General features: G+C 37.2%; 1 protein-coding gene across 1 annotated transcript in view; it reads right to left on the reverse strand.

Moving 5' to 3' along the window:
• The window catches only part of LOC137648183 (uncharacterized), a 72,176-nt gene that overhangs the window by 15,346 nt on the left and 31,224 nt on the right, over window positions 1-25,606 (reverse strand). Inside the window, exons 3-4 of the mRNA XM_068381113.1 lie at window positions 10,654-10,721; window positions 80-4,327 (exon numbers count right to left, since the gene is read on the reverse strand). Coding sequence (XP_068237214.1) covers window positions 80-4,327; window positions 10,654-10,721 — 4,316 coding nt within the window. The remainder of the gene's footprint in view (window positions 1-79; window positions 4,328-10,653; window positions 10,722-25,606) is intronic.

A 25,606-nucleotide genomic window follows, 5' to 3' on the forward strand; every position in this document is an offset into this window, starting at 1 on the left:
TACAAAAGTACAAAACATAAATTAAAAAAAAATGTATAATCCATGGATACCAAACAAAGACAAAATAAATCGGTCTCACCTTAGTATGTGTAGACTCGTGTCTGCTCATAGCTCCACGCATGCTAGCAGAAAAAGAACAGAACCCACACTGGTATCTATTGGTTATCAAGTGTTGCTTTAGGTGAATCCTGAACTTATTTCTTGCCAACAACACGGAACACGTAGGTACGGGGCAATAATCACAGAGATATGTTTTGTGAGATTGCAAGACATGGTTAAGGAGAAGCTCCTCAGATTCTAGAGTCTTCTGACAGCATGGGCACTCATAAATATAATTCATGTCTTTCTTTTCTTCCTGAAAATCTGGGTTTTTACTAGTCTTCTCTTCTTTATGTGTGTGTTGCTTTGTGCCTTCTGTTGTCAGATTAGTTTCTCGTGTACAGCTACTGAAAAGGTTCTTGTTGCTCTGAGGTTCGTTGGAAACATGTCTACAAACAGACTCTTGAGAATAGACTTCATCCTTAACTTTTGAATATTCTTGTATCTTTATGCTCACATCACCTACTTGAACAGTAAATTCTGCAGCAACATCTGTGTCTTTTGAACTTTTCGAATTGAGACTCTCACTGTTTGTGACAAAACTCCAATTATCCGTAAATGTGTCTTTGAGCGCATTTGCTTCCTTCTCAGGGGATTCACTGTTGTGTACAGCTGAATAATCAGCTATCTGCTTTTGCTTCGTTCCTTGGACCATCTCCATTCCATTTTCAAGATCAGCCCAATTCTCAGACTCTTTGATATTAGTGTCAGACATAACATACTCCTTTGAACTTTTAATGCTACTGAATCTTTCTCGAGAGCCAGAAACTTCTCCTAGCTTTAGAATAGAATGATTTCTAATAACAGTGAAAGATTCAGTAGTACATTCTAATGTTTCACTTCTTTCTGTTATGCAGGACACTCTTTCTTTTGAAGTTACAGCCAAGTCTCTTACAACAACATATTCTACTTCCTCTGCCAGGCTACCCCAAGAAGCATTTGTTATCAGGTCGTCATAGTTCTCATTATCAGTTTTTAACTTTTGAGATCCTACAGGATTTTCACTTTCCTCAGTAAGCATTGCTGAAGCTGTGCCAAATTTTGCATATGAATAATCAGGGACTTCATATTGAGACATTGCACATACACTTGATTTCTTGCCTGGTACTGTTACAGGTGACCTCTGTTCTGGTGACAAATTCACTTCCTTCAGACTTTCAGATGATTTCAATCCAGCCTCATGACAGTCTTTTAGTTTCAAAGTTTCTGTAAGTTTTCCTTCATGGTGCATAAATGTCTCTTTTGTTGCTGCCATAGACTCTTCACTTCTGGAAGCTACGTGTTCTATAGAAGGAATTGCTGATACTTGCCCTGACGAAATAGGCAGTCTTTCCTTCGATAACAAACTATATTCATGCTCAGAATGTTCTTCTCCCTCCATCAATGTAAAATTTTCCTCTGCCTCTTGATGTTTCTCAAATGTCGAAATTTGAGGATTTTGAAAAGTAATATTCTTCCTTCCTTTCTTAAAATATCTTCTCTGACTAGAAGACAATTTGGCTCTACGTTTGCTATGGAATGAAGAAGCACTCCTTAGAATTTTCCTCCTGTATGCTGCAATTTCCTTTTCACGTCTTGTTTTTTGGAACTTAAAAACAGAAGTACGAGATGTTTTGAAGGCATTGTAATTCATATACAATTTTGTCACTTGGGAAGGATGCGCAGATGATGATGGATTTTCAAGGCACTTGGACATATTTGGTGTGGTAATTTCATCTGATGAATTCTTACTTCCTATTTCATTGAAGCTTGAATTATGTGTAACACGCACTGTTCCAAGAGCGTGTTCATCTTTATTTGAAGAATGGCTTTCTTTATTCAAATCATAACTTGACCCTTCCTTGCAAGTTAACTGTTGTCCATTATCTAAACAATCATTTCCTCCAGATACACACACTTCAAAGTCATTTTGAATAGTATTTTCACTTAAAATTGCTTCTTCGCAAACGATATCATCAATTCTTTCATCGTTTTCAGGGTTTAAGACCAACAGTTCATGGTCAGCATTATCAGATATTCTTGCCTCTGCACTCTGATTCACACCAAGCCTTTCCCTCGTATCTAGACATTCTATTGGAATAATCCCTTCCCTATTATTATCATCATTATTTTGCTGACATTTATCCTGTGTATCTAAATTGTCAAGAACAGCAATTCCACTATTATCATCATCATTATTGTCTTGCCATTTGTCTTGTGTACTTTGATTGTTAAGAACAGTAATTCCATTACTATTATCATCATTATTTTGCTGACATTTATCCTGTGTATCTAAATTGTCAAGAACAGCAATTCCACTATTATCATCATCATTATTGTCTTGCCATTTGTCTTGTGTACTTTGATTGTTAAGAACAGTAATTCCATTACTATTATCATCATTATTTTGCTGCAATTTGTCCTGTGCATTTTGATTGCCAAGAACAGTAATTCCACTATCATTAACATCATTATTTGACTGCCATTTATCCTGTGTATCCGAATTGTCAAAAAAAGTAATTCCACTGACAACAGTAGATGCAGAATTTTTTTTCTGCTTACTGGAAGAGGTAATTTTTGTATTTTCTTTTGCATTCCTTTCCAAATCCATTTCATTGTTCAATTCTACATTTGATGCACTATGATTATTAAATAAATCTAATTCTGCACCGGTTTGTTTATTTTCAGTATCCCCTTCTTTCTGGTTACCCCTTGTTTCTACGTCAGATTCTACGAAATTCTTCTTTTCACATTTCTTAACAACTGCAGCATGTTCATGTAATTTTCCAGGAAACTCATTTTTTAATTCTTCAACTTTCTTACCTGAATTGTCAGAATTGTTGCAATCACTGATTACGGCCTCAATATTGTCCACATACTTCCTCTCCGACTTGAATCTGAAGGCCCTTAATTCACTCAAGGTGGTAAGATTATCAATAGGTTCATCTTTTACTTCAACTTCACACGTTAAAGCCTGTTTTTCAGACTTACAAAGTTGCATCTGACAAGATGTTGAACCTTTATCGAGACCATTATCCTGCAAGTCCGGTGAGCTACTAATGTGAGTATTATATACTGATTCACATTGTCCACTAATAGGCAAGTTTTGTAACGTTTGGTTCTCATCCACATCACTCCACATTCTCTGGTCTGTTAAGTTATCCTCCCCTATATCCAAAGGATCTTCTTCCTTAATAAGTGAATTATCAACTGTGACAAAATCAATGGTAACATTTTCATTATCTGACGCATCTGATGAACATTTATTAGCAGAGTTTATCTGGTCCATATACATGCACAATTCATCTTTAGCAGATAGATTCAATGATACAGCACGTTGTTCATCGGCAAAAAAACTGCCCTTAGATGGTAAAAGATTGATACGTTTGGGTAATTTCTGTTTCAAGGCCTTTTTATTGCTTCTATCAGATGAACACTTTGTCATGTCGACCAGCTCTTGTATATCGCCCTCCTGAACATCTATAACAGATTGATCTAGTATTATTTCACTGGTAGAATCCTCAGATTTATTCTCTGAAGTGAGACTTTGCTCACCTGAAGCAATATTGCTCACTGTTGCAGCACAGGCAGTACCTTCACATGCTAAAGGAATGGACGCTGGAACATCCTGTAAATGCATTGCCAATTCTTTGTAAATGTCTTCAGATCCTAAAATTTCCAAACTTCGCGCAACTGATATGAACTTAGGGATTAGACGTTTCCTGATGCGAAAGCTTTCACTGTAAATAAGTTGAATACATAAATCCATAATTTCTTTATCAACCCCTTCAATAAAAATAATAGGTGTTCCATTAACACTTACTGTAATAGCAAGAGCAATTCTAGAATTTCTCATCTCTTTTGATCCTACTACAAAGCGTCCATCTGAAGCATTATTGAGTCCGCTTCTAGCTGCACAGTATCTTGAGTTACACTTGCTTTTAAGGGGTGGGGACAATCTAGTTTTCTTACAATTACGTTGTTCTTTCCTAGAAACTTTCTTAGCAGGATCAATCATCATAAAATCGATTAGTGTCAATGCTGTACTTGAAAACTTCTGTAGCTTCTGAAGGCGATGCTTCTGGCTACCAGGTGCTTTCTCATCCTCTGAGCATCTAGCTGACATACATCCTCGAGCATGGTAGGATCGCAGCAACTTAAATATGGGAGGAGAAGCTGCTGCTATAATAAGCGAGTGAGTAGCATAATTCGTACCATCACACTTGATGATTAAATCGGTAAACAGTTCCTGAAAAACCACAGAGTTCAGGAGGGATAACATTAAAGCAAATTATTTTATTCTTGGGGTGGGGGCAATTTAGTTAAATAGTTAATATACCTAAAGTGTAAAATCAAGATACCCAATACTGTATACTCAACAAACCTTTAACGTCTTGACAAAACAATTTGTTTTAGTACGGTCTTTCATATCTAGCAATCTAGCAAGTATCATGACGACCTGCATATTAAAAAAAACTCATAAGTTCCTATTTGAATTAAAAAGACATGCAAAACTTTCCTAAGGGGATTTAAGTCAAATGAAATTAGTGCTGTCAATATGGCTGACATTTTGTTTTTATCCCTTATACATTTCCCATCCATAACAATGACTTGGATCGAGATTATGCATTGAAATTTGTTGATTCCCGAAAAAGAAAAAGTTTTCTGCTAAACCTTGGGTGAATATAGAGACTGGAAAAGGCTGAATGTATAGCAGTCATTACAACAACATTCAACAATAAATAAACAAAAACAGGAGATACTGAAGGGACTGTCTAATCTAATACAGTACTGTAATGACGAAGTAATCAATATAAGAACCCTGCAAATTGAAAAGGTAAAGCAATAAAGACTAGATTATATACGTGCATGATACAATCAACTACAGTTACACAATATTGTTCATTACACCTTCTAATCCCCTGTAATCAATAATCATACATAGTATAAAATAATTTTAAAACGATTAATCTTTTAATCTTTGTGAATAAAAACCTTCAAAGTGGTTTGAACACTGCTTTCTACAGTTTGCAAGTGATGGTTAGAAAAAATTCACCTAACTTCCAGTGAAGCAAACTGCATATCAGATATGCAATTTTATCTTGAAAAGTAAAAATCAGTATTATGCCAAGAAGAATAATCTATATAAGCTCCAAGATAAGACAATAAATAATAAGACCTAATCAAAATAAAAGGTTTCTACCCGACCTTTAGTGTTGTTCATATCGTGTCAAGGATTGGTGGGAATTATACCTCTAGGCTATATGGCACCACGCAATGGATTGTTATGCCATTCACACAGCAAATTGTGGTGGCCTATTGGAAACGTTCTGCTGGATTGGGATTCAAATCATGGTCAAGCTCGATAGTTTCTTGTAGTGTCTGCAACCTCACCATCATTGTGAGATAAGTATGGAAGTTTTGATAAAGCTTATAGGTATACCTACTAAATAATCAGCAGCCATTACCTGACCCTCCCTGGTCCTAAGTTTGGATGAAGAGGGGACTTGGGCGCTGATCATATGAATATACGGTCAGTCTGTAGGGCACTGTACTGCTAGCTAGGGCAATGTCATTGTCCTGTGCTTCAGTCATTCATGAGCAGCCTTTAAACCGTAAGTGCATCTAAAATAAAAAACACCACAGCAACACTATGAAGCTAAAATTAGAAAAGGATCTCCAGCAAGATGTAGAAAGAAAGCAAGAACGGAGGTCAAGTAGAAGAATATAAAACCAGTGCCAGCTAGGGGCCAAAAGGCTGCTGCAAAGCCCATTTCGTGTGGTGTCCCAAGGGCCAGGAACTGTTGGTTTGATTCTCTTTCAGAATAATACTATTTTTGACTGTGTGGGTACACTATTCATAATCACAATACTCATATCAATGAAAAAAATAATAAAAAATTTTGTTTTGTAACAATTCTAGTACATGAAAGATTTTCAGGATAATAAAATTGGGAAAATTCACCCGTTTTTGGACGTTTTAATAGATTGCTATGTTTTGGATCATTGCTTGGGATCTTTTCTTTACCTCATCATGATCTAATATTGTTGCTAAAATTTGAAGCTTCATCTTTGGAACTGCCAGTAATTCAAGATCAAAGTTCAGAGAAAAAATTATAAGTGGCTATGAACTACTACAAAAAAAAAAAAATATTACTATTGGATAGGTACAAGTCCTTTGGCTCAGGTGACTAGAACTTAAGTCAGGAAATTTAAGCATATATTTAGAAATATTGGTAGAGGAAGCAAAGCTGCAGTTACTTTTCTTTTCAACTTCTATATTTAAAATTGTCAAAGCTATCTAAGGAGTCTAAGCCATCTAAGGTGAAAGTTCAGACTAATAACTTGCAAGTAAAAAGTTGCTAAAGTTCTTTGCCAAACAACCATGTCTGGTCGAAGTTTATATTTACATTTAAAATATCCACTAAAACTGATTACTGAACAGACAGTAATGTCCTTAAGGCTCAACTCGAGAGATAGACAAAAACATGAAAGCCATCCGTTTAGCCGGACCTGAGGGCAAAACCAATTCTTGCATTTTTGCTCGTATGGGGCTAGCTGTCATGCACCAATTGTGTTGCAAACATCGAAACCTACTCTTGTAAAATTCAAATATTCAAGGTCCAAGTAAAAATGAACAAAATATGTTATAATCTAAAAATGAAATATACAATCCACTAACGCAAAGATCATGCAAAGCAAATTCAAAAATAATCCCCTTGGATTAATAAAAAAAAAAAATCATATACTCGAGGGGGCCGACAAACAAAATTCTAATGTGAAAAGATTTTATAGATTTTTTTTTTTTTAACAGACGAAAGAGAAAAAACTAAGATTCTAACGAGTGACAACTGTGCAGAAACTATTATCAGCTATTTCAAAGATTATCTTGTGGATCAATAAAGAAAATCACAAATCTATTAAAATACATTCACATTTTAGGTGATAACATACTGAGAAACATTGGATGAAAAGCTCAAGTTTCAACAAAAGAAGAAGAAAAATAATGCAAAATCTTCCGTTGGAATTAAAAAATCTAATGTTGATAAGGGCATAAAAAACCCTAAAACATAATGAAGAAAATGAGGAAGGGGCAATAGTTTTGAGGTAGTAGGTTGGCCAGGGCACCAACCACTCGTTGAGATACTACCGTTAGAGGGTTATGGGGTCCTTTGTCTGGCCAGACAGTGTTACATTGGATCCTTCTCTCTGGTTAGAATTCTCTTGGTTGAGGGTACACTAGGGCACACTATTCTATCTAATTTCTCTTCATCTTGTTTTGTTAAAGTTTTTATAGTTTATATAGGAAATATTTATTTTAATGTTGTTACTGTTCTTAAAATATTTTATTTTTCCTTGTTTCCTTTCCTCTCTGGGCTGTTTACCCTGTTGGAGCCCCAGGGCTTATAACATTACGCTTTTCCTACTAGGGTTGTAGCATAGCAAGTAATAATAATAATAATAATAATAATAATAATAATAATAATAATAATAATAATAATAATAATAATAATGTCTGCATTTCCCGGCTGTCAAAAACCAGTATTTCATTTATCGTAAATCTATATTTAGCACAATAGTCTTAACCTGAAATACACAATTTAGGAACAATATAATTATTTGTCCTTTCTGAGAGGGGATAACTTAACGTGGTGAAAGGGTTTCTGCATCGCCATGATCAGAAAGCTGTACTAGTCAGAGCCACCCTTACTAGGTTGGTTTGCTGTATGCCATCAGACGAAAGTCTCCCAACATCGCCAAGCCGCAGTGGCCAGCGTGGTGATTAAAACTAGCCAAACCCTAGACATGAATAAGAACATGTCTGAGGCCTTTGCCATGCAGTGGACTAGAAACGGCTGAATTTGTTGATGTTGCTGTAATTATTTGATCTCGTTGTAACAGCATAAGATTAACATTTCAGATGATCCTTTCTACTTGATTAATCTCCATCAGCACTGGATAGAACAGAATAAATCGCAACGTATAAAATCAAAATACTTAAATGATCTTTCCGTGTTAATCCAAGCTGCCTTAAAGGTTCGAAGATATAAAATAAATATGCATTTATAAATTTAGGCCCAAAATGTCCCGTAATGGGACTTAGGAGGCAATTAAACCCTGAGTACATTGATAATAAAGTTAAGTTGGACAGACAGAAGAAAAGAAGCAGCATCAGAGGTGAATTAAACAGCCAAAAAGTATAAATACCAGGGGCCGAAAAAGGAGCACCCATGACCTTTAATATCTCAAAGGTCAGAACTAGACAATTTCATTCAAGTTTTAAAATTACGTCAGTTTTGTATAGTATGAGTACACTACTAATAACTAGAAACCTCTTGGGAATAACGAAAATAATCAAATGACACTAAAGTATTGCCGAAGCAATTCTGAGTGTCTGCAACCTCACCATCCATGTGAGCTTAGGATGGGGAGTTTGGGAGAGCTTATAGGTCTACCTGCTGAGTCATTAGCAGCCATTGCCTTGCTCTCCCTTATCCTATCTTGGGTGGAATGGGGACTTGGGAGCTGATCAAACGTTTACAACGCTTCCAGAAGTTTAAAATTGCCAGATCTTTGCTCAGACAGTATTTATAAAGTTTACAGCGCTTCCAGGTTAAAATTACTGCCAGATCTTTGCTCAGACAGTATTTATAACGTTTACAGCGCTTCCAGGTTAAAATTACTGCCAGATCTTTACTCAGACATCATCTATATATAATCAGGCTCTAGGGCATTGCCACTTTTCCTTGCCTCTGTCATTTATGAGAAAACTTTAATCAATCACTTTCAACTCCCTCTACTTGGAAAAGTACATCAAAATCTTTCTTCAGCTCTCAAATCCTCATATGATGCTTTGTGATACTGTATATGCAAAGACCAGACTATAACTTCCTCGATGGCTATGTAGAAATGTTATCTGTCAATTCTGGCACTGTACTTTTATACTTCAGTTTTTTATTTCTCTTATTGAATGCTCAGTCTTCAAGCACAGCATACAATTTTGGTTTAGTCTTCTATATATAAAGAATATATATATATATATATATATATATATATATATATATATATATATATATATATATATATATACAAACATATATACACATACATATATATATATATATATATATATACATATATATATATATGTATATATATATACACATACACACACATATACATACATACATATATATATATCTATATATATATTTATATATACAGTATATATATATATATATATATATATATATATATATATATGTATATATATATATATTCAAATAAGCCATATATATTTTTGATATATTAATGTCTGGATTCTCTTAACGACCTCGGGATCAGAGCCCCAGGCGAAATCACACAAAGACAAGAGCTTGGCTCCGGCCAGGAATCGAACCCTGGTCGGCAAGCTTATATAGACAGTGACTAACCCATTCGTGGCCGAATGGGTTAGTCACTGTCTATATAAGCTTGCCGACCAGGGTTCGATTCCCGGCCGGAGCCAAGCTCTTGTCTTTGTGTGATTTCGCCTGGGGCTCTGATCCCGAGGTCGTTAAGAGAATCCAGACATTAATATATCAAAAATATATATAGCTTATTTGAATATGAAAAACACGTAAAAATGTGCAAAATTTATCATATATATATATATATATATATATATATATATATATATATATATATATGAATTACAAAAGATTTAAAATATATAACAAGGACACTCTTGTAAACAAACTAACTATTAAAAAAAACATGCCAAATGTTGCCAAGCAATTCTCATCAAATTCATATATAAAATCTCATTATATTCCTGTTAAAGGGAAATAAATATATAATTATGGCACTTCCTAAATTGTTTACTTACATAAATAATGGAACATGGATAGATACCCGATACTACACGATAGTTTTTTTAAAATAGGAAATTCTAAGTTTCCTTCTATTATAAACTAGTGTACGCAACCCGTCAAAAATGATATCCAAGCTACAATAAATATTCAGATAGATATGCACACAAACGCAACAGCCCCTCATAAAGAAATAACTACTCCTTTCTCTCCTACATGAGGACCAGAGTGAGACAGAGTAGTCATACGTCTTGAAATACTAATGAGCGTGACCGGAAACAAATGTTATATATATACATACATACATACACACACACACACACACACATATATATATATATATATACATATATATAGCCAGACTCTTCCTCTATTATATAGGGGATATTCCTACACAATGCATATTCTTTCTGATAAAAGATAAAAAAGCCGTCCAAGGGAAGAAAGCCTTATGCAAAAAAAAAAAAAAAAAAAAAAAAAAAAAAAAAAAAACTCCACAATAGCAACAGTAGCAAATTAAAACTGCATCAGATATTCAACCGTAATTCCCACTTTGGTTCAACTCAACATTATCACATTCACCTACACTATCAACTATTGTCATTACAGTACAAAACACTTAGCAGCTTATTTACATCATTCCCTTATTTAATTTGTGATAAAACATAAAAAAACAAAACATTGCAGCAAATGTATCAGAACTCTAAAAGCATAATTAACTTACCTTGCGTTTATATTCCTGAAAAGACTGGAAGTATAAGGGTGCGGTCAGGATGATTTGCAATGCACTATCTGAAAGGAAGATAAAACGTATGAATATTATGAAAAAAAAATTGTCCTATTTAGAATAGGATTTCAAGAGACATAAAGCCTAGATGCCCTTACTTTATTCTATTTCATCTCATTCTTCTCTTATAGTGTCGGCTACAAGTGTGCACGTACACAGTAGTATCAAGGCATTTCTATTGTAGAACTAGCAAGATAAAACTAAATTATTATTATTATTATTATCATAATTATTATTATTAATATCTAATCTACAACCCTAGTTTGAAAAGCTCGCTGCTACAAGTCCAAAGGCTCAAACACTGAAAAGTAACCCGGCGAGTAAAGAAAATAAATAAATGAATGAACTACAAGAGAAGTGATAAACAATTAATATAAAATATGTTAAACCCCTAACAACATGAAAAGTTTCAAATACAAAAATATTCGCGGAAAGTGTGAACTTTTTTCCCCCCAAGGAATTGTGACGGGCCGAGAGAAAGGTTGCGACTCAAAGGCAGGAAGCAATCAACTGAGTAACTTTATTATAGAACACTCTCCTTTATATACAAAACCTCAAGGCAACATGCATTTTCATGTCCACAAGACAGACAATGTTACAGAAGAAAACCGGAGACATGATTATTCAGGTTCTTTTTAGTGCGAGGGAAGAGTGCAGATACAAGCATAATATATACAAAATAATTTATGTACGATCGTGTGACACACGGTTGGTATATGGCTCCCCCCCCCCCTGAACCTTACATACTGTACATGTTAAATAGGGCGCCCTGGTCTAGAGAAGCGAACTGTAGGCGGGTCATCTGGCAGAAGATAAGCAGGTTTTAGACGATCAATGGAGACCCTGTCTTCTTTGCCACGAATGTTTAGTAGGAATGCTTTCGGACTGCGTCGGATCACAAGGAAAGGGCCCGTGTAAGGGGGTGTTAGCGGTGGCTTGCTAGTGTCGTTGCGCAGGAAGACGTGCGTTGCAGAGTGCAAGTCCGTTGGGTTGGTATGTGATGCTTCGCTGTGGGCTTGTAAGTCTGGCGGCACGGAGTAAATTTTCCCACGACGTGACGTATGCGCTGGAGATCGTCGGAGGAGGTTGTAGAAGGAAAAAATTCGCCAGGGACGACCAACGGGTCGCCATACACCATTTCAGCAGCCGAGACGTCGAGGGCGTCTTTAGGAGTGGTCCTTAGTACCAGGAGGACCCAGGGAAGCTGAGTAAACCAGTTGCAATCCTTGCAGCGGGACATCAAAGCTGCTTTGAGGGTGCGATGAAAACGTTCAACCAGTCCATTGGCAGCGGGGTTGTAGGCCGTTGTCTGATGTAGGGTGATGCCCAGGAGATTCGCTAATGATGTCCACAATTGAGAGGTGAAAGTGGTTCCCCTGTCAGAAGTAATATGCTCAGGGATACCAAATCTTGAAATCCATCCAGAGTAAGGCAGATGTACATGAGGCGGACGTTGCAGTTTCCATGGGAATGGCTTCAGGCCAACGAGTGGAGCGGTCGATGACGGTAAACAGGTAACGATGTCCTTGTGATGTGAGTAGGGGGCCTACAACGTCGACGTGAATGTGTGCGAAACGACGCTGAGGTTGAGGAAAGGTGCCCACTCCTGAATCCGTGTGTCGATGTACTTTGGAAGTTTGGCAAGAAGTACAGGCGCGGACCCAATCCTTAGCATCCTTAGAAATGCCGTGCCAAATGAACTTTGCCTTCAGCAGCTGTGCTGTAGAACCGCACGAGGGATGTGAAAGGCCGTGAATGAAATCAAACACCTGCCGTCGCATGGGAGCAGGAATCCAAGGTCACGGTCTACCAGTACTGATGTCACAGAGGAGGGTGGTGTTGGAGTCTTCGAGTCTTCGAGGGGAAAGTCTTCCCAACGGAGGGACGTGCATGATGTCCTACATGCTTGATACTCTGGATCCTGTCGTTGGGCTTCAGCCAGGGCGTTGTAATCCAATCCCAGTTGAACGGCAGCCAACGTGTTTCTTGATAGGGCATCGGCAACGGGATTCATTTTCCCAGGGACGTATTGAAGGGTGCAATTGTATTCAGCCACGGCGGAGAGATGTCGGCGTTGATGGGCGGACCAGGCGTCAGACTGTCGAGTGAAGGCGTGCACCAGAGGCATGTGGTCTGTGCGAATGACGAAGGGCGTACCTTCTAAGAAATGACGAAAGTGACGGACAGCCAAGTGCACCGCCAGCAATTCTCGATCGAAGGTAGAATAAACCGATTCTGCCTTGGACAGTTTTCTGCTGAAGAAGGCCAATGGGCGGGGCGAGCCGTTGACCACCTGCTCGAGTGCTGCACCAATAGCGACGTCGCTGGCATCGGTGGAGAGAAGGAGAGGGGCGTGTGGGATAGGAAAAGTGAGAGCCGCAGCAGTTGATAGGGCCTTCTTTGCATTGCAGAAGGCTGCTTCTTGAAGGGGACCCCACTTCAGGTCCTTTGGCTTGCCCTTGAGGGAGGCGTAGAGGGGAGCAAGAGTGGCGGCAATGGCTAGCAGAAAACGGTGATAATAGTTGATCATGCCCAAGAATTCCTGCAGAGCTTTGACGGTCGAGGGCGCGGGGAAGTTCTGAACGGCTGCTACCTTCTCAGGGATGGGATGGACTCCTTCAGGAGTGATGCGGTGCCCTAAGAACGACACTTTGTTGGCGCCAAAGGTACACTTGTTGTACCGGACTACAAGGCCGTTTTGTTGCAGGCGGTCGAGCACGATGCGCAGGTGACGGAGGTGTTCCTCTTTTGAGGAGAACACAAGTATGTCGTCCACATAACATACACAGAAAGGGAGGTCCCTTAAGATGCCATCCATGAGACGTTGAAACGTGGCCCCAGCATTACGAAGGCCAAAACAGAAGTAATTGAAGGTGTATGTACCAAACGGAGTGGTGATGGCGGTCTTGGGGATGTCTTCTGGGTTCATAGACACCTGATAATACCCCTTCAGGAGGTCGAGTGTAGAGAAAACCTTCACTTTGTGCCGGTAGGAGGTCATGTCGGCAATGTTTGGGAGGGGGTAGTGATCCGGTTCTGTTTGCATGTTCAAGCGCCTGTAATCCCTGCACGGACGGAGGGAGCCGTCTTTCTTCAGAACGATGTGTAAGGGTGACGACCATGGGCTGGAGGCCTTTTGGCAAAGGCCCATTTCCTCCATTTCGGCGAACGTCTGTTTGGCGGCTGCCAATCGTTCCGTTGCCAGACGTCTGAATTTTGCGAAGACTGGGGGTCCCGTCATCTTGATATGGTGATAAATACCGTGCTTGGCAGGAACCGTGGGCATTTGGCGAAGTTCTGGACGGAAAACTTCCGGGTACGACGTGAGGAGGTGGGTGTAGGCATCCATGGGTGCGCTGATGTGGAGAGCGAGGTTAGAGGGGGCGGGTTGAAGAGGTATCGACAAGTACGAGTCTGCGTTGACCAATCGTCGGTGGGCGACATCGACCAGAAGGTGGAAATGAGAGAGGAAATCCGCACCGAGGATTGGCAATGTGATGTCAGCAACAAGAAACTTCCAATTGAAGTTACCGTTTCCGAACAATAATGTGAGGTTCTCGTAACCGTAGGTGGGTATCGCACATCCGTTGGCAGCTACCAAGCGGACGTCGGCAGATGTAGACAGACTACGTCGTGCCTTGAAGAGTTTCCTTGGCAAAAGAGAACGACAAGCACCCGTGTCTACCAAAAATCGCACGCCCATTCCTGCATCCTGTAAAAAGAAAAGATTAGAAACACGGGAGGCCACCGCCACGAGCGATGGCCTACTTACACGTTTTTTGGCCACTGACAATCCTTGGCACATTTCTTCGCGGTTGCCCCGAATCTGAAGTGGTAGTAGCAAAACTGTGGCGGATGGGAGGTAGTAAGTGGCTGTAGAAGTCGTTCTTTGGGGCACGAGCGATTGGTGGGTGGTGGGCGGCTTTGTCATACGGCATTCATGTCAGCTTCGGGTGACGTTGAATAGGCATCCTCTTCGTCAGGGGTGGAGGCGTTGATGGAGGTCTTGAAGTGGCTGTCCATAAGGTGCTTGGCTTTGGTCATCAAGTCCTTTAAGGGTAAACTATCGACATCGGGTACGGCAGCGCGTATAGGTCCGGGTAAACGGCGTATCCAAAGGGCACGAAGTAGGTTCACCTCACGAGGAGAGCCGTCTGCAGCAGGTTGAAGGCGAGCGATACTGGTAATTTCCCTGAGGGCAAGCGAAGCCCTTTGGTCCCCCAACGGTTGTTTCGAGAGCTGAAAAAGCTTTGCTGTACGGGCGGCTGGCGACGGCAAGTACTGCTGCAGAAGGTATGTTTTGAGGGTGTCATACGTTATTGGGGTGTCTCCTTGTTCACAAAGCCAGTCGGTTATTTCTGGGAAGGTGTCCTCGGGTATCGCCGCGAGAACATAATCTGCTTTGGCGGTTGAGCGAGTCACGCCCCTGATGCGAAACTGGACTTCTGCGCGCTGAAACCAAGCAAACGCCTCTCCGCTGGCAAACGATGAAAGTTTGAATGGGGCGGCCGCAGCGCCAACTGCCGTAGAGTCCGCCATAGTACCAACGATGGAGGGGCGAGGGGGTGGGGGTGGAAGGCGGTGGGAGCGAGTCGACTTCCGGGGTCACCAATGTGACGGGCCCAGAGAAAGGTTGCGACTCAAAGGCAGGAAGCAATCAACTGAGTAACTTTATTATAGAACACTCTCCTTTATATACAAAACCTCAAGGCAACAGGCATTTTCATGTTCACAAGACAGACAATGTTACAGAGGAAAACCGGAGACATGATTATTCAGGTTCTTTTTAGTGCGAGGGAAGAGCGCAGATACAAGCATAATATATACAAAATAATTTATGTACGATCGTGTGACACACGGTTGGTACAGAATCATCTCTCTAGAGATAATGTCCGCAATATTAGTGTTTCATATTCATTAAAAAAAAAAACCAGTTGCACGTTAGCCACCTACTTTTTCTATCGTCATTCCTACAGTTATATTTTTTTTCACATTTCCCATAAATCTAGACTTACAAGTAACTCAGACAGACATACATACATATATATATATATATATATATATATATATATATATATATATATATATATAGATCATCATTATTAGCCGTTACTAGTCCACTGCAGAACAAGGGCCTTAAACATGTCCTTCCACTTGCGTTTGTTTAGTATGTCTATGACAGTCCACAGCCGCAAATTATCTTAGCTCGCCAATCCATTAACTTCTTTTCCTTCCTCTGCTTCTTTTGCAATCTCTAGGGACCCATTCTGTCATTCTTAATGTCCATCTACTATATGTCATTCTCATTTTATGTCCTGCCCATATCCATTTCTTTTTCTTACATGTTAGACTATCCCTTACGTTAGTTTCCACTCGTATCCATGTTGCTCTTGTTCTGTCTCTTAGTGTTATTCCCAACATTATTCTTTCGATAGCACGAGATGTAACTAGCTTATGTTCTGCGGCTTTAGTAAAGTTTCAAGTTTTTGATGCATAAGTTAAAAACTAGTAGGACCCTCTGATTGAATACTTTTATTTTTAGAAAGCCGCATTTTACATTTCATAATCCCATTTTGTTCTCCAAAAGCTCTCCATCCCATTCTTATCCTTCTTTTAATTTCGGTCTCGTGACCTAGGGCAGTACCAGTACGATGAGGATAGGGAAGTGGGGAATATGGGGAAAGGATAAGTACCCCTGGATACAATCCAGTTTATAGCCCGAAGGCAGGTACTTGGGATGGGAAAGAATAAGGGAAAAAAGGGGGAAAAAGAAGTACAGGAAAAGAATAAAAGAGAGGGGCAGACCCTCATGCTACATTAGATAGTAGTAGAATTATTCTGAGAAAGGAAGAGACAGGCAGGAAAAGGAAAGGTTCTTTGGTTCACGCTAAGCAAAAGGACACCAATCGACTGTCACCAATTTGTTGATCAAGTAAGATTTGATGGTTAATAAAAGTTTTTTTTTTTTTTTATGATGATGATTTAATGTTTAAATGAAATTACAATTTAACTGCTGAAAGGATATATAATGAATTTAATCAGATGATATGAATCTGGGCCTGGGAGGATCACAATTGATCTTAGGCTCCAGTCTCTTCCACCAATAATGATCACGAGCATGTTCAATAGTAAGATTTCTAGTTAGGGTGCAAAGGTCGTCATCGTCTAAAGCAAGTTTGTCCCAGGTTTTCTTCCCGAGCCTGTGAAACCGGACATTAAGAGGCTCCAATTTGGAATATTGATGTAATTCCCTAATTGTATTGTAATAGGGAGGGCTCTCTTTGTAGGCTCTCCTCAAAGCCCTATTTTGTATTGCCTGCATATTATTAAGGGAAGTTTTGCTAATTGCTCCGAATATTATGGTGGGGTACTCTAACTGAGGACTTACTAATGATTTATATAAACGAAGTTGAGTTTTAGTTGATAAGTATTTAAAACGTTGTAATTTATCAAGAGTTACTCTAGAAGCAGCTATTCTCGCTTTGACGTGTGAAAGAATACCAGATTTCTTAAAGTTACACCCAAGTATTGTGGCCTTTTGTTTAAATGGAATTCTTACATTGTCAACAATGATTTCTGCAGGATTGCGAGCTGAAATGGGGAGGAGCTTAAATTTGTCTAAAGGTTCGTCCATAACTTATTTGTCTTCTCTGCACTATTATTGACCATCATCTTGGTTTGCATAGTCATTTTTCGTATTCATTTTCCGCCCTATATTTCTGGTTTTTCTATTCAAATCTTCCATCAACTTATGCAATTCCTCCCATGTTTCACTAAACAGAACTATCACATGCAAATCTCAAGTTCTTCATACTAATGAACATTGTACATAATAGACTACTGTATTTCTATTTATACCAACGCATTTTGGTGAGTGGTGTAAGTATATAATAATACCATATACCCTCCAAGATGTGGTAGTTCTTACAGTACCCAATTCAGCATGGTAAAATCATACTATTTTAGAACGCAGAAACAATTATCAGTATAATTTCTTTCCTCGTATGCTAATGCACACAGTCTATAGTGAAGGATAACAATCCTTATTATGAGGCTATATTATTATTATTATCATTATTATTATCATTATTTGCCAAGCTACATCCCTAATTGGAAAAGCAGAATGCTATAAGCCCAGGGGCTCCAACAGGGGGGAAAACATCCCAGTGGGGGAAGGAAACGAGGAAAAATAAAATATCTTAAGAACAGTAACATAAAAATAAATATCTCCTATGTAAATTATAAAAACTTTAAAAAACAAGAAAAAGAAAAATAAGATAGAATAATTGCCCGAGTGTACCCTCAAGCAAGAGAACTCTAACCCAAGACAGGGAAGATCCTGGTACACAGGCTTGGGCACTACCCAAGACTAGAGAACAATGGTTTGATTTTGGAGTGTCCTTCTCCTAGAACAGCTCCTTACAAAAGCATGCATTTCCCGAGTTTTAGAAATATCGTAATAGCCAGTTAGGATATCTATCATCCCTCAGTTCATTATATCTAGCGGGTGCAAACACACACCTGGAATTCAATATCATTCCAAAATACCTTGAAATCGTTGTCATTCCAAAATACTTGGAATTCAATGACATTCCAAAATACCTGGAATTCAATGTCAATCCAAAATACTTGGAATTCAATGTCATTCCAAAATACCTGGAATTCAATGTCAATCCAAAATACATGTACCCTGAAATCAATGTCATTCCCAAATACCTGGAATTCAATGTCATTCCATAATACCTGGAATTCAATGTCACTCCAAAATATCAACCAGGAATCCATTGTTATTCTAAAAAATCAACCTGGAACTCAATGTCATTCAAAAATACCTGAAATTCAGTGTCAATCCAAAACACCTGGAAATCAATGTAATTCTAAAATACCTACTGTAGAATTAAATGTCATTCCAAAGTACATGGAATTCAATGCTATACCAAAATACCTGAAATTCAATGCCATTCCAAAATACCTAGAATTCAATGTCATTCTAAAATACATGGAATACAATGTCAATCCAAAGTATCTGGAATTCAATGTCATTCCAATATACATTGAATTCATGTCATTTCAAAATACCTGGAATTCAATGTCAATCAAAAATACCTGTAATTCCACGTCATTCCAAATTACCTGGAATTCAATATTCCAAAATACCTGGAATTCAATGACAATCCAAAGGATCTTGAATTCAATGTCATTCCAAAATACACTGAATTCAATGTCATTCCAAAATAGATGGAATTCAGCGTCAATCCAAAATACCTGGAAATCAATGTAATTCCAAATTACGTAGAATTAAGTCATTCCAAAATACCTGGAATGCAATGTCATTCCAAAATACCTGGAATTCAATGTCATTCAAAAATACCTGGAATAAAATATCAATCCAAAGTATCTGGAATTCAATGTCATTCCAAAATACATTGAATTCAATGTCATTCCAAAATAGATGGAATTCAGTGTCAATCCGAAATACCTGGAAATTAATGTAATTCCAAAATACGTAGAATTAAAAGTCATTCCAAAATACCTGGAATTCAATGTCATTCCAAAATACCTGGAATTTTATGTCAATCCAAAATACCTGGAATTCAATGTCATTCCAAAATACCTGGAATACAATGCCAATCCAAAGTATCTGGAATACAATGACAATCCAAAGTATCTGGAATTCAAAGTCATTCCAAAATACCCGGAATTCAATGTCATTCCAAAATACCTGGAAATCAATCTCATTCCAAAATACCTGGAATTCAATGTCATTACAAATACCAGGAATTCAAGGTCATTCCAAAATACCTTGAAATCGATGTCATTCCAAAATGCATTGAAATCAATGTAATTCCAAACTACCTGGAATTCAATGACATTCCAAACTACCTGGAATTCAATGTCATTCCAAATAACCTGTAATTCCATGTCATTTCAAAATACCTGAAATTCAATGTCGATCCAAAATACCTGGAATTCAATGTCATTCCAAAGTACCTGGAATTCAATGTCAATCTAAACTACCTGGAATTCAATGTCATTCCAAAATAGATGAAATTCAATGTCAATCCAAAATACTTGGAATTCAGTGTCATTCCAAAATACCTGGAATTCAATGTCAATCCAAAATACCTGGAATTCAATGTCAATCCAAAATATATATAATTCAATGTCATTCCAAAATACCTGGAATTCAATGTCATTCCAAAATACCTGGAATTCAATGTCATAACAAAACATCTGGAATTCAAAGTCAATCCATAATACCTGCAATTCAAGGTCATTCCAAAATACCTGGAATTCAAGGTCATTCCAAAATATATTGAATTCAATGCAACCCTAAATTACCTGGAATTCAATGTCAATCCAAAATACCTGAAATTCGATTTAATTCCAAAATACATTGAATTCAATGTCATTCCAAACTACCTGGAATTTAATATCAATCCAAACTACCTGGAATTTTATGTTATTCCAGAATACCTGGAATTCAATATCAATCCAAATTACCTGGAATTCAATGTCATTCCAAAATACCTTAAATTCCATGTCATTCCAAAATACCTGGAATTCAATGTCAATCGAAACTACCTGGAATTCAATGTCACTCCAAAATACCTGAAATTCAATGTCAATACAAAATACGTAATTCAATGTCATTCCAAAATACCTGGAATTCAATGTCAATCCAAAATATATATAATTCAATGTCATTCCAAAATACCTGGAATTCAATGTCTTTCCAAAATACCTGGAATTCAATGTCATTACAAAATATCTGGAATTCAAAGTCAATCCATAATACCTGCAATTCAAGGTCATTCCAAAATACCTGGAATTCAAGGTCATTCCAAAATATATTGAATTCAATGCAACCCTAAATTACCTGGAATTCAATGTCAATCCAAAATACCTGAAATTCGATTTAATTCCAAAATACATTGAATTCAATGTCATTCCAAACTACCTGGAATTTAATATCAATCCAAACTACCTGGAATTTTATATTATTCCAGAATACCTGGAATTCAATATCAATCCAAAATACCGGGAATTCAATGTCATTCCAAAATACCTTAAATTCCATGTCATTCCAAAATACCTGGAATTCAATGTCAATCGAAACTACCTGGAATTCAATGTCACTCCAAAATACCTGAAATTCAATGTCAATACAAAATACGTAATTCAATGTCATTCCAAAATATCTGGAATTCAATGTCAATCCAAAATATATATAATTCAATGTCATTCCAAAATGCCTGGAATTTAACTTCAATCCAGAATATATAATTCAATGTCATTCCAAAATGCCTGGAATTCAATGTCAATCCAAAATACCTGGAATTCAATGTCAATCAAAAATACCTGGATTTCAATGTCAATTAAAAAAAACCTGGAATTCAGTGTCATTCCAAAATACCTGAAATTCAATGTCAATCCAAAATACCTGGAATTCAATGTCTCTCCAAAATACCTGAAATTCAATGTCATTCCAAAATACCTGGATTTCAATGTCATTCCATAATACCTGGAATTCAATGTCAATCCAAAATGCCCAGAATTCAATGTCAATCCAAAATACAGGTATTCAATGCCATTTCAAAATACCTGGAATTCAATGTCATTCCAAAATACATGGAATTCAATGTCAATCCAAAATGCCTGGAATTCAATGTCAAGCCAAAATATCTGGAATTCAATGTCAATCAAAAATGCCTGGAACCCAATGTCAATCCAAAATACCTGAAATTCAATGTCAATCCAAAATGCCTGGAATTCAATGTTAATCCAAAATACCTGGAATACAATGTCAATCCAAAATACCTGAAATTAAATGTCAATCCAAAATGCCTGGAATTCAACGTCATTCCAAAATACCTGGAATTCACTGTCATTCCAAAATACCTGGAATTCAATGTCAATACAAAATACATGGAATTCAATGTCAATCCAAAACACCTGGGATTCAATGTCATTCCAAAACACCTGGAATTCAATGTCAATCCAAAATGCCTTGAATTTAATGTCAATCCAAAATACCGGGAATTCAATGTCAATCCTAAATACCTGGAATTCAATGCCATTCCAAAACACCTGGAATTTAATGTCAATCCAAAATACCAGGAATTCAATGTCATTCCAAAATACCTGGAATAACAATGTCAATCCAAAATGCCTGGAATTCAATGTCAATCCAAAACACCTGAATTAAATGTCAAACCAAAATACTTGAAAATCAATGTCAATCCAAAATACCTGGAATTCAATGTCACTCCAAAATACCTGAAATTCAATGTCAATCCAAAACACCTGAATTAAATGTCAATCCAAAATACTTGAAATTCAATGTCAATCCAAAATACCTGGAATTCAATGACACTCCAAAATACCTGAAATTCAATGTCAATCCAAAACACCTGAATTAAATGTCAATCCAAAATACTTGAAATACAATGTCAATCCAAAATACCAGGAATTCAATGTCACTCCAAAATACCTGAAATTCAATGTCATTCCAAAATACCCAGAATTCAATGTCATTCCATAATACCTAAAATTCAATGTCAATCCAAAATGCCCGGAATTCAATGTCAATCCAAAATACAGGTATTCAATGCCATTCCAAAATACATGGAATTCAATGTCAATCCAAAATGCCTGGAATTCAATGTCAATCCAAAATATATGGAATTCAATGTCAATCAAAAATGCCTAAAATCCAATGTCAATCCAAAATGCCTAAATTTCAATGTCAATCCAAAATACAGGGAATTCAATGTCAATCCAAAATGCCTGGAATTCAATGTTAATCCAAAATACCTGGAGTACAATGTCAATCCAAAATACCTGAAATTAAATGTCAATCCAAAATGCCTGGAATTCAACGTCATTCCAAAATACCTGGAATTCACTGTCATTCCAAAATACCTGGAATTCAATGTCAATCCCAAATACCTGGAATTCAATGTCAATCCAAAACACCTGGGATTCAATGTCATTCCAAAACACCTGGAATTCAATGTCAATCCAAAATACCGGGAATACAATGTCAATCCAAAATGCCTGGAATTCAATGTTAATCCTAAATACCTGGAATTCAATGTCATTCCAAAATACCTAGAATAACAATGTCAATCCAAAATGCCTGGAATTCAATGTCAATCTAAAATACCTGGAATTCAATGTTAATCAAAATTAACTTTAATTCAATGTCAATCCAAAATGCCTGAAATTCAGTGTCAATCCAAAATACCTGGAATTCAATGTTAATCCAAAATACCTGGAATTCAGTGTCAATCCAAAATGCTTGGAATTCAATGTCAATCCAGAATATCTGGAATCCATTGTCAATCCAAAATGCCTGGGAAGCAATGCCAATAAAAAATGCCTGGAATTCAGTGTCATTCCAAAATACCCAGAATTCAATGTCAATCCAAAATACCTGGGATTCAATGTCATTTCAAAACACCTGGAATTCAATGTCAATCCAAAATACCTGGAATTCAATGTCAATCCAAAATACCTCGAATTCAAAGTCAATCCAAAATACCTGGATTTCAATGTCATTCCAAAATACCTGAAATTCAATGTCAATCCAAAATACCTGGAATTCAATGTCAATATAAAATACCAGGAATTCAATGTCAATCTAAAATACCTGGAATTCAATGTCAATCCAAAATGCCTGGAATTCAAGGTCATTCCAAAATGCCTGGAATTCAAGGTCATTCCAAAATACCTGGAATTCAATGTCAATCCAAAATGCCTGGAATTCAATGTCAATCCCAAATACCTGGAATTCAATGTCAATCCAAAACACCTGGAATTCAAGGTCATTCCAAAATACCTGGAATTCAATGTCAATCCAAAATGCCTGGAATTCAATGTCAATCCCAAATACCTGGAATTCAATGTCAATCCAAAATGCCTGGAATTCAAGGTCATTCCAAAATGCCTGGAATTCAAGGTCATTCCAAAATACCTGGAATTCAATGTCAATCCAAAATGCCTGGAATTCAATGTCAATCCCAAATACCTGGAATTCAATGTCATTCCAAAACACCTGGAATTCAATGTCAATCCAAAATACCGGGAATTCAATGTCAATCCAAAATGCCTGGAATTCAATGTTAATCCTAAATACCTGGAATTCAATGTCATTCCAAAATACCTAGAATAACAATGTCAATCCAAAATGCCTGGAATTCAATGTCAATCTAAAATACCTGGAATTCAATGTTAATCAAAATTAACTTTAATTCAATGTCAATCCAAAATGCCTGAAATTCAGTGTCAATCCAAAATACCTGGAATTCAATGTTAATCCAAAATATCTGGAATCCATTGTCAATCCAAAATGCCTGGGAAGCAATGCCAATAAAAAATGCCTGGAATTCAGTGTCATTCCAAAATACCCAGAATTCAATGTCAATCCAAAATACCTGGGATTCAATGTCATTTTAAAACACCTGGAATTCAATGTCAATCCAAAATACCTGGAATTCAATGTCAATCCAAAATACCTCGAATTCAAAGTCAATCCAAAATACCTGGATTTCAATGTCATTCCAAAATACCTGAAATTCAATGTCAATCCAAAATACCTGGAATTCAATGTCAATATAAAATACCAGGAATTCAATGTCAATCTAAAATACCTGGAATTCAATGTCAATCCAAAATGCCTGGAATTCAAGGTCATTCCAAAATGCCTGGAATTCAAGGTCATTCCAAAATACCTGGAATTCAATGTCAATCCAAAATGCCTGGAATTCAATGTGAATCCAAAATACCTGGAATTCAATGTCAATCCAAAATACCTGGAATTCAATGTTAATCCAAAATAACTGGAATTCAATGTCAATCCAAAACGCCTGGAATTCAATGTCATTCAAAAATACCTGGAATTCAATGTCATTCAAAAATACCTAATATTCATTGTCAATTCAAAATACGTGAAATTCAATGTCAATCCAAAATACCTGGAATTCAATGTAAATACAAAATGCCTGGAAATCAAGGTGAATCCAAAATACCTGGAATTCAATGTCAATAAAAAATGCCTAGAATTCAATGTCAATCCAAAATGCCTAGAATTCAATGTCAATCCAAAATACCTGGAATTCAACGTCAATCCAAAATACCTTGAATTCAATGTCAATCCCAAAATACCTGGAATTCAATGTCATTCCAAAACACCTGGAATTCAATGTCAATCCAAAATACCTGGAATTCAATGTCAATCCAAAATGCCTGGAATTCAATGTCAATCCAAAATACCTGGAATTCAATGTCAATCCAAAATGCCCGGAATTCAACTTCATTCCAAAATACCTGGAATTCAATGTCATTCCGTAATACCTGGAATTCAACGTCAATCCAAAATGCCTGTAATTCAACGTCAATCCAAAATACCTGGAATTCAACGTCAATCCAAAATGCCTGTAATTATATTTTAATCCGAAATACCTGGAATTCAATGTCATTCCAAAATGCCTGGAATTCAATGTCAATCTAAAATGCCTAGAATTCAACGTTAATCCAAAATACCTGGAATTCAACGTCAATCCAAAATACTTGGAATTCAACTTCAATCCAAAATACCTGGAATTCATTGTCAATCCAAAAATACCTGGAATTCAATGTCATTCCAAAACACCTGGAATTCAATGTCAATCCAAAATGCCTGGAATTCAATGTCAATCCAAAACGCCTGGAATTCAATGTCAATCAAAAATGCCAGGAATTCAATGTCAATCCAAAATGCCTGGAATTCAATGTCAATCCAAAAGACATGGAATTCAATGTCAATCCAAAATGCCTGGAATTCAACGTCAATCCAAATTCCTTGGAATTCAACGTCTATCCTAAATACCTGGAATTCAATATCAAT

Source organism: Palaemon carinicauda, chromosome 1 (genome assembly GCF_036898095.1).
Source record: "Palaemon carinicauda isolate YSFRI2023 chromosome 1, ASM3689809v2, whole genome shotgun sequence".
NCBI lineage: Eukaryota > Metazoa > Arthropoda > Malacostraca > Decapoda > Palaemonidae > Palaemon > Palaemon carinicauda.